Genomic DNA, 11,314 nt, shown 5'->3' with positions numbered 1-11,314 from the left:
TATCTAACATGCAGTGCGTGCTGAAAAGACAAGCAAACAAAAATATCAAGTAGCAGCCAAAATTGATGTGACGCAAAGCATGCATACATATCTTTCTTTACCAAACTGTACGGCAGTGAACATATGGTTGATACATAGCTGAGGCGCACAGCGTATCGTCCTGCCGTGTGGTGGCGTTCGCTCCGTCAGTCTGGGTGCAGGGCGCAAGCTTTCCTTGTGGCCAGGACATGAGATTTGGAGAGGAGAGTGTTTCTATGGACTTGGCCGCTATATATGAGGCTTCTTCTTGAATGAAACAAATCCATCGTCCGGTTTTACTTTGGGAGCCCGTTTTGTCTCTTTTCACGAAAAAAATCTGAATTTTTACACACCTCCAATTGTTAAAACGGCTCTATTTTCTTCAGTAATCGTTGCATAATAATCTCTGCCGTCAAGACCGTCATGTTATATGATGAAATTCTAAAGTGTTAAATCTGTTCCCTATCTGATGTTTTTTTTTTGGCATGGAACTTAATATGTCCTGCTACACCTAGGGAATGTGTGGATGCTGATTTTTAAAGTTTGAAACTGCTGCCCATTGCTTGACTGAAAGCAGTACATATGCAAAAAAAATAGAGCGATTATAGTTAGTGGTGAAGACATAATTTATTTAGAGCCAAAACTTATTTTAAAAATAATACAAAAGTTGTCCAAAAAAATATGGTGAGGATACAGGTGGAAAAGAATTTTAGCTTTGTATATCTAAAATACAGTGGGAGGATAGGCCGACAGCCGACGCGAGGCTTCAGTTCTAACCTGGTTCCACCATTGTTTGTGCCAATAGACCTGGAATGATGAAGGACGAATGCCAAAGCTCGAACTGAGGGACTCAAGAAGCCGAAGAACTGATTGTAGTGGTGACATATAGGGACATCGACAAGTGCAAAAGTATATAGAGGAGTAGAACGTGTTGACCAAGTCAAGACGATGGTTGATCAAGACATCAAGTCAAGTCGGGTCCACGTAGGACATGATGATTAATTAGGAAGTCGAGGATTGATGGTGACACTATCAAGATCATGGAGGGAGCACACCAAATACGCTACCCATGGGAATTTTGGCGGTTTGGTCTCAAAACCATTGACAACATTTTTTGGGTTTGTGCCATAAAACTCGAGTGGGGTGCTGACAGGAACTAGAGGCGGTAGGTGGAGCCATCATAAAGCTTATGTTGATGCAAAGCAAAGTTTTGGAGAGCATGTGGCCATCGTATTTGTATTTTATTGAATTGGACTATAACACTCTAATTATCTAGGAGCAAGTTGGAAATATATAATAGCTCTATAAATAGGAGGGAGGATGATTCAACCAGCTTCATCTCTCCAATATTTCATTTTTTCCCTTCCTCTAGTTTAGGACTAGTTTGGGAGCCACAAAAACGGAGGGGATTGGAGGAGCTAAAATCCCCTCTAATCCTCTCCGGTATTTGGACTTCCAAACTAGTCCTTAGGTTTTATCTCTTCCTAGTTTTATTTTAGTGAGTGAGATCCACCGATAGAATCTTAAAACAGTGTAATCCTATCATCCGTGCAGGCCTCTATGAGGGTTGAACTAAAACAACATTTTCTCTAAACTTCATGTGCTTGCTTTGATTTTGGATTTTTTCCCCTCTCTTGTTCCCCTATTTTCATTCTTCTGTTGGATTTTGTGTTCCAACACGTTTGGGGTTAGTTTGGTTGGATGGATACATGCTATGATCTCTGAGGATCATCCTTGCCAAACGATTTGAATACATTCCTTGCCAGCACTTAGATTAATCTTCTGCAGCAAAATTAGGAAAACCCTATTGTCCGATGGATTATTAGATCCATGGAATTGTGAGTTGTTCTAGGTGTTGGTGTTCTAGGGATACCCTCCCAACACTCTAAAGAACCTTGTTCAAAGTTTGACATTAATCAGATTTTATTTGAGTCAGCTTTGATCTTTTGATCATTTTTTTTAACGTGCTATTCATCAACGGATGGTCTGATATGATTTTCGGATGGTCCAGTATAAACACCTTGGAATTTTGAGCTGATTTTTGGTGAGCATTTTCCATACGGTGTTGTAATTCTATGGTTCATGTTTCAAGAGTTTTAGACATCGTTTGATATGGTTTGATATTTTCTCCTAAAACTGACCGTGTTGGAAATTTTCTGGAATAAAAATTTATTGACTCTCGTTTATCCTCTCTAGTTTTCTTGGTCCTTCGGCATAAATATATAAGGGGTTTAGTTTGAAGAATAAGCTAGTTCTTTATTTTCTCACTTCTCACTTTTTTTATTTGGTTTGTGGTGGAATGGGCATCTATCATCACCGCATTCCTAATAGTTAGTCAGTTAATACTAACACGAGGAATATAATGGGGTCATCTCACCAAATTTATAGTGTGTTTGGTTTAAGAAATAAGCTAGTCCATCATCTTCTCACTTTTTTGTTTGGTTTGTATAATAGAATGAGTTGATTTATCACCGCCTCATTCTTTATAGCTAGTTAGTTAGAACTAATACAAGGAATGAGGTCATTCTATCAAATATGAGAAATGAACTCATGATACACCACATTATTTTCGATGAAGTGATTGCTCAAACCAATCACTCATTTAAGAAATGAACTTATGATGTACTACCTAACACCCATGGTCTTGGTATGTAATGGATCGACAACGGAGCAGCTTCGCGATTAGCGTATGATATGTTAAGTTCATGGAAATCGATCAAAGATAATTTATACAATGATGATGACACAACCATATCAATATCATGGGATCACCTTCACCTCCACTCGATCCAATGCCTACGAAAAAGATAACATTTTATAAAGGTGATGTAGAAAAAGTCGGTTAACTGCCATTTCACTGCTTCTTTATTTGCCGAGGTTCAACCAGTGAAGCTTGGCGATGAGTTGGGCACGGATCGTCGGATCCACTTCAGACTTTCAGTTAGCTGGCAAGGACAGGATAGGAGATTATGATACAAAAGCTGTCTACTTAACTTCGAAGGATATTTTCATAGGTCGGTGAAGGAGCGAGCAAACTTTGGTTAGTTTTATTAAGGGCAGGTACAACTCATTTAGAGCTTGTTCAGTTAGCTCTCAATCTATGTGGATTGAGTGAGATTAGATGAGTTTGAATCCCAAACAAGTTAAACTTCTAAAGAATTTTTTTCAATCTTATCCAATCCATGTGTATTGGAAATAACCGAACAAAGCCTTAATATGGAGTCTCTTGAGAAGTCTTTAAGTAACTAAGTAAAAAAATAGAAGAGACAGACTCTTTGCGATGAGCCCGTCTCTTCGAGACTCTCCATATATATATATATATATATATATATATATTATGGAAGAGGTAATGGAAGCCCTGGGCTTCCGTTAGTGTGGGAAGCCCCAGCCAGGACGCCAACCAGGTCGCGGTTGGCCCACTGTACGCGAGCATGCGTCAGCCATGCATATGATAGCCACGAATTCCGGATGAGACGTGACAAGCGATATACGCACGCATAAATATATGTAGAAATGTGCATAAATCATGCATAGAAGGAATCTTTTGGGCCACGAATCACGGGAACGAATATTACCACGTGTACACCGTTTACGACTGCATAACGCTATGTAACATGATAGCGTAAACCATGCAACATTTAAATATCCACCGGTTTGAGATAAGTAAAGACGTGCTCCACGTTCGCGTAAATAAAGGCACAGTTACGGGAGGAAACAAATTCTCATTTACAGCCGCTCGTCCACGTTCGTATCTGTGATATTGGCGGCGGTTAACGACTGCATAACGATGCATAAATAAACCGTTTACGACTGCATAACGATGTGTAACATGATAGCATAAACCATGCATTATATAAATCTTGACCGGTTTGATATAAGGAAAGACGTGCTGCATAATCGCGTAAATAAAGGGACAGTTACGGTTTGAGGAGCATTAGTAGAAGGAAATAAATTTTAATTTACAACCGCAGTTCGCGGGTTCTGCTCGGGCGGATTCTAGCGTAAAACGTGAGCTAAAACAACGTAAATGAGTACGAAATTTAGCGTAAATGATATATATGTTTTGTAACAGCAAACGAAGCCCAAAATTACGGCGTGAAAATCGCGTGCACCCAATCGTGCGCGGGTTCTGGCTAGGGCAGATTCCGGCGTAAAACGTGAGCTAAAACTGCGTAAATGAATACGAAATTTACGTAAATTATAGACATGTTTCGTAACAGCTGGGGTCCGAAAATTACGGCGTGAAAATTGATCACGTTCGATCGTGCACGGATTTTGGCTTGGTCAAATTTCAGCGTAAAACGTGAACCAAACAGCGTAAATGGGTACAAATTTTATCGTACATCATAAATCTATTTCTTAACGACGAATGTGGCCTAAATTACGACGTGAAAATCGCGCTCCGATCGTGCTCGGGTTCTAGGTCAGGTGGATTTAAGCGTAAAACGTGATCCGAAACAGCGTAAATGGATACGAATTTTAGCGTAAATCAATGATCTATTTTGTAACGACGAATGTGGCACTTGCTTTTTAGTGGAAGCGTAAAATGCAATAAGATATATCGTAAAATTTTGTTTGAAAATGTATAAATCACGATGGTCATAGACGACATGATGACAACGTAGATGCCCCTGAGCGTCGCCGACTCCTTGACGCGCTTGAGCAGCTCGTACCCGGTCATCCCAGGCATCCAGTAGTCGGTGATGATCATGCTGACGTCAGGGAGCAGGCCCATCGCGAGCAACTCCAGCGCGCGCGTCGCCGACTCCACGGCGGTCACCCTGTACCTGGAGCCGCGCAGGATCCTGGCGATCGCGGCGCGGTCCACGGATTTGTCGTCCACCGCCAGCACGTGCTTCTCCAGCTCCGACGCGTCCATGGGCACCACCGACTTCCTGCTGTCGTTGGCCTTGGGTGCAAGGGACGGCGCCACAGATTCTGGAGCGGCGGCGGCGGTGGCCATCGCAGAGATGGACGGGACAATCGCCGTTGTCGTCAGGCCTAGGGTGCGCTGTCGTCGTCCGTCTGCTTCGACAGTGCCGTCACTGCTTGCCCGCCTGCCTCGGAGCGTCGTTGTCGCTCGTTCCTGGTGGAGCGCCGCCGTCGGTCTCCTGCCTCGAGGCGACACCGCTGCTGGCCCCCAGGATCACCGCCGCTCGCACGCCCGAGGGAACCGCCGCCGCCGCTAAAACCTAATCCCTGGCGGCGTGGGGGTGTTTTTATAGTGTCGGCGTGGGACTGAATAATTGTGAACGCGTGGGCCGGGCCGTGGGCCCGATGCACGTAATATGCGCAGACTATATTTGCATAAACTGATACACACATCAACATAACTCGTATTATAATTTAGCGTAAGCACATTTAGGTACAATAAGCCAAAAAGGGTCCGGTGCGGTCTGCGCACCTGGTCGGGGCTTCCTGTAGTTAAATAGAGCCCAGAGCTCTAAATACTATATATATATATATATATATATACCACTCTATTAAGAACTTAATATGGGCACCTGATGCTACCACAGCTTTACCCTCACTCAGCTACTGCCCGCCCTATGGACACGCTGACACCTTAGGCCCACCCCCACACTCTCTGACTGGTTCTCCCGCCACTCTCTCAGGGACTGCCTTGTGGACCCAAGCACCCGCTCAGAACCCGACCCCACCCTACCACACCGCGCAAAAAAGTGCAGAGCGAACACTCGAACCCACACTCCTAGCTCAAAAAATTTGGGGCTAACATGACCATATGTACCTTAGTGTTTAGAAACAAACAATATATATTTGAATAAATATCTTAATACCTATTTATATGATATATAAAAACCGTAGCAAAGCACGAGTATAACACCCTGAATTTAGGGGCATAAAATTTCTTCTCTAAATACCTAGCAAATTCAGGTTACTTCTTTTCTCACTTCTACAGTGTTTCTTTTCTATTCTCTTTAATAGGATTTTGGGTTAATTATGTGGGAGATGTATTATTTTCTTGAGAATATCAAAACCTAGGGTATATGTGAATGTTTGCATCATGCTGAGACTAGATTATTCCTTTTTGTTTGATGACATGTTTGAATTATATGTATTTGAATTGTGGTTGAATTTGATTTGAATTCCATAGAGAAAATAAAAAGAAAAAAAATTAGAAATTCAGGAAAATAGAAAAAACCGTTTTCAGCCCGGTCGGCCCAGTTTAGCCTAGCTAGGCCGCGCGCTCGCCTCGCTCTCGCAGGCGGTCCCCGCCTTTCAGCACCAGCCACGCCCGTACGCTCTCACCGCATTTAGGCATGATTGGAGGGTAAACAAACCCTTGCAGGGATATTCTATAGTATGTAGAGCCTGTGAGTAGGTTTCAACAAACCTTCTGCAGGCATGCCAAGATGCAATGCTCGTGGTTCACGATATTTGCTTGTCAAATTGTATATTTGTACCATTTGTGCCCATTTATTTGAGTGGTTGCACGCATTGAGTAGTAGAATCGTCGTCTATGCATGGGCGTCGATTGGATTACATTGAGCGGTTACAGATAGGGTTTACAGAATTTTGTAGTGAGTGATCTTGCCTGAACCGTCAGGTGATGTCAATGTGTTCCGTTCAGAGACCAATCATGAGCAGATAGACGTTTCAGAACATTCAGATTTATTTGAGGATCTGATCTCCAAGTGTTGTTGAAACTCCTCCCTCAGTGGACGAAATTGTTACAATATCATCTGCTATTTCTGCACCAGTTATTGAGAAATCATCTCGGCACAATGAACGAGATCTTTTCCAACAACAACAACAACTCAGCAACCTGAGTGATATCAGTACTTGACACTGAAAGAAAGCCTAGGTTCAAATAGTAGTGGTATGATGCATACTGCAAACTGAATGGACGACAAGGTGTGTGGAGCCACCACAACCGTAGCTGGCCTGGCATCAGGGCGGACCTGAGGGGGCGCCAAGTGGACCGCCGCTCAGGGTCATAAAATGTTGGGGTCCACACCCAAGTATATAAGTATATATTTAAGTATACTACTTAGGGTATGTTTGATTTAGCTTCTTGAACCAGATTCACTATAAAAAAAATCTAGAATCTCAACCAAACAGATATAATACTAAAATCGATTATGTATAGATTCCTTTAATTCAATTAAGAATCACATTCTATCCCAGATTTTTCAGATCCCCAATATCATTGTTATAAGTTAGCATGCAATATATAGTTCATAGTTGTTTCAACTAAACATGTTTTAGTTTGCTCACAGCTAGAATCAGATTTCCCAAAATCCACATGTGAACCAAACAGACCTTAATGACCCAATCAGTGTTGGCTTGGTTAGCACAATGCTATGGTAGTCTAGCGTCGCAGCACACGACTGCTGGTCTATTCTGATTGTGTACGCCATCATCGAACCTGGACAAACCAATCCCAATTCCCAAGTCAAAATAGAATACATCAAGAAAACCTAATTCCTGCTGCTACCACGCTGTCAAAGGATTGGACTGAAGACGCGCTCGACGATCGACCTTCACACGTACGCGTATACAACAGCTAGGGAGCTAGCTAATTGTCATTTGGTATGCTTCTTGCTTCGGTCTGCTAGGAGTTCTACGTATTTAGGTTTGTGTGCAGAGGACCTAAGGGGCAATGCTGTGATTCAGGGTGGAGGTTTTTTCACCATGATAGTGATGCAGACTCCCTCCTTTCGATGGAGGCTCAACAGGAGGTTGTGGACAAGAACGCAAGAAATAGGAGTGGGAAGGGGGAGGAGGATTCCTGGTGGCGTTCCGGACGCTGGAGAGTTCCTCCAGTGCGTCCCAGGCAACCTCCTAGGACTAGGAGATTTTCTTCTTTTGATAATCCCTAGTACAAACTACCCCTGGTCTCTTATAGACTGAGCCCAGATTAATATAGAAACAAATCATATCACTCTCAACTTGCTAGAAAACAGACTGACTAAATATAGAAACTTATATGCTGTCTCTTTTATTCCTTATCTGCTGATTGACTAAATATAGAAACTTATCTGCTGTCTCTTTTATTCCTTATATGTTGTTTCCTTTATTCCTGGTGATTCCTTCTCTGGTATACCTTTCCTACAAATGCATCAGTATAATTTCCCCCTCCCCCAAAAACAGGTCGTCCGCGACCTGGACACCAAGAAAACAGCGACGAAAGTCCTCCAGCTGAACCCACGTTGCATCAGCTGCTGATTGTCCTAGCCATTGCACGAGCAGTTCCCACACGCCTCGGTTCTTGTGTGCCTTAGTGACCTTCTTAGGCTGAGGCAGGACTCTGCCATGTAATATTGGGGGTAGAGGAACTATTGCAGCCGGGGGAGCCCCAGTATATTTCTTTAGTAAAGAGACACGAAACACATTATGGATGCGGGCGTGAGATGGCAGGGCAAGCCTGTAAGATACTGTACCAATTTCCTCCAAACTTTGATAGGGACCATAGAAGCGAGGCCCAAGCTTAGAGTAGGCGGCTGGTGTGATTCCTAAAGCTGTACGCTGTTGCAGTCGAACCCACACCCAATCCTCGGCAGTGAACTGCACTTCCCTTCGAGACTTATCCTGGAATTGTTTCATTGTGAGCTGAGCCTGTATGAGGCATTCCTTGATCTGAGATAAAAATTCATCTCGATCTTGTAATTGAGTGTCAATAGCAGCTACAAGGGAAAGTCTCGGTTGGTAAGAGATAATAGCTGGAGGGTCTCGTCCATACACAACCCAAAATGGTGAACAACGAAGGGCTGTTTGAAATGAAGTGTTATAACAGTACTCTGCCCAGGACAACCACTGTAATCATGTGCGGGGTCGATCCCCAGCTAAGCATCGCAAGTACATCAAGATGATTCGGTTAGTAACTTCAGATTGGCCATCAGACTGTGGGTGGAACGCTGAACTCATCTGCAACTTGACCCATGTCCTGGTGAACAGCTCAGTCCAAAATGTACTAGTGAAAACTGGATCACGATCACTGATGATGGAGCAAGGAATACCATGGTGACAAACAATATGATCAAAGAAAGCCTTAGCTACTGAAGATGTTGTATAGGGATGGCTGAGAGGCACGAAATGAGCATACTTTGAGAAGCGGTCCACCATGGTAAGAATAACTGATTTGCCTCCAACCTTTAGAAACCCCTCCACGAAATCCATGGCTATATCGCTCCAAACCCCCTGAAGGAACCGGAAGTGGCTGTAACAAACCTGCCGGATGAAGGTGTTCGGACTTATTACGTTGACAGACTGAACAACCCTTGACAAAATCTCTTATGCGGCTGGCAGCAAGGGGACTATGGAAGGAAGCCCTCCAACGGTTGAGGGACTTTTCGATGCCCTCGTGGCCTTCTTCATGAACTGAAGCTAACAACAGGGGCCACATGGATGAGGCATCTGGCATAAAAAATTTCCCTTGAATAGTAAGAGACCATCAACCTTGGACCACCCTTCCTTCGCAGTTCCAGCCACCAACCGCTGCTTGAGCGCCACCGCCTGTAAATCTGATCCTATCTCAACCCGTAGAGTGTTAAACAGAGCAAATGTGGGGGTGGAAATATTGTGTAGGTTCAGCAGGACTTCATCTCTACGAGACAACACATCAGTAGCTCCATTGAGTTTGCCCGGCTTGTACTCAACTGTCATGTCATACCCAAATAATTTGCTGACCCATGTATGTTGAGGGATGGTGGATAACCGTTGGTCTAGGATGAATTTCAAGCTGTAGTGATCAGTTTGAACTGTGAACGGTCGCCCCCAGAGATATGGATGCCAATACCTGACAGCTTTAACCAAGCCAATCAATTCCCGTTCATATGCTTGCAGCTTTTGATGATGAGGGGCTACTGGCCTACTGAAGAAAGCTATGTGTCGGCGTTTCGAGACAGGGGGGTCCCTAAGCCGACGAGTGAGTGTGCTGCGTGCCCCAGCCCAGATGGGTCGAGCGCGTGGGCGAGCGCGAAGGGGGGAGAGGCGAGGTGGCCGGAGTCGAGTGTGAGAGAGGTGGAAGTCCCGCGGCCTTCGTGTTCGTCCCGCGCCCAGGTCAGGTGCGCTTGCAGTAGGGGGGTTACAAGCGTCCACGCGGGTGAGGGAAGCGAGCGGCCCCAAGAGAGCGCCTGTCCCGTCCTCGGTCCCACGCGGCCAACCTTCTCTAAGAAGGCCCTGGTCCTCCCTTTTATAGTCGTAAGGAGAGGATCCAGGTGTACAATGGGGGGTGTAGCAGAGTGCTACGTGTCTAGCGGAGGGAGAGCTAGCGCCCTAGGTACATGCCAATGTGGCAGCCGGAGAGATCTGGGCACCCTGCTGGCGTGATGTCGTGGCTGTCGGAGGTGCGGCGGAGCCTGGCGGAGGGACAGCTGTTGGAGCGGTCGAGTCCCTGCTGACGTCGTCCTGCTTCCGTAAGAGAGCTGGGGGCCGCCGTCGTCATAGAGCGTGTGGAGCGCCATCATTGCCCCTCCGGCGGAGCTGGCCGGATGGGACGCCGGTCTTGTTCTCCGTGACCCGAGTCGATTCGGGGTAGGATGATGATGGCGCTTCCTGTTGACGTGGCGGTCTGTGCCCTAGGCAGGGCGACGTGGGGGTTCCTCCGAAGCCGAGGTTGAGTCTGTCTTCCGTTGCCGTGGCCGAGCCCGAGCCAAGGGGTCGGGCGAGGCGGAAGTCGTTCGACCGAGGCCAGGGCGGAGTCCGAGCCCTGGGGTCGGGCGAAGCGGAGTTTCGTCGTCTTCCGGGTGTTAGCCCGAGTCCGAGCCCTGGGGTCGGGCGGAGCGGAGTTCGCCGTCTTCCGGGTCTTAGCCCGAGTCCGAGCCCTGGGGTCAGGCGGAGCGGAGTTCGCCGTCTTCCGGGTCTTAGCCCGAGTCCGAGCCCTGGGGTCGGGCGGAGCGGAGTTCGCCGTCTTCCGGGTCTTAGCCCGAGTCTGAGCCCTGGGGTCGGGCGGAGCGGAGTTCGCCGTCTTCCGGGTCTTAGCCCGAGTCCGAGCCCTGGGGTCGGGCGGAGCGGAGTTCGCCGTGGCGCCTTTGGCAAGGCCTGACTGCCTGTCAGACTCACTCTGTCGAGTGGCACTGCAGTCGGAGTGGCGCAGGCGGCGCTGTCCTTCTGTCAGACTGGCCAGTGGAGCGGTGGAGTGACGGCGGTCACTTCGGCTCTGCCGGGGGCGCGTGTCAGGATAAAGGTGTCAGGCCACCTTTGCGTTAAATGCCCCTGCAATTTGGTCAGTCGGTGTGGCGATTTAGTCAAGGTTGCTTCTGAGCGAAGCCAAGGCCTCGGGCGAGCCGGTGATGTGTCCGCCATAAAAAGGGGGCCTCGGGTGAGACGGAAG

General features: G+C 46.4%; 1 protein-coding gene across 1 annotated transcript; it reads right to left on the bottom strand.

Annotated features, from left to right (window-relative positions):
* Positions 1-3,744: 3,744 nt before the first annotated feature.
* Positions 3,745-4,981, bottom strand: LOC103652180 (two-component response regulator ORR6-like). Its single transcript, XM_008677818.1, has 2 exons — positions 4,613-4,981; positions 3,745-3,795 (listed from the first exon to the last, which is right to left on the bottom strand). Exons 1-2 carry the CDS (start codon positions 4,979-4,981, stop codon positions 3,745-3,747), a joined length of 420 nt encoding a protein of 139 aa, XP_008676040.1.
* Between the last annotated feature and the right edge of the window lie 6,333 nt (positions 4,982-11,314).

Source organism: Zea mays, chromosome 3 (assembly GCF_902167145.1).
Source record: "Zea mays cultivar B73 chromosome 3, Zm-B73-REFERENCE-NAM-5.0, whole genome shotgun sequence".
NCBI classification, from domain to species: Eukaryota; Viridiplantae; Streptophyta; class Magnoliopsida; order Poales; family Poaceae; genus Zea; species Zea mays.
This window is presented reverse-complemented; position numbering and strand designations above follow the sequence as displayed.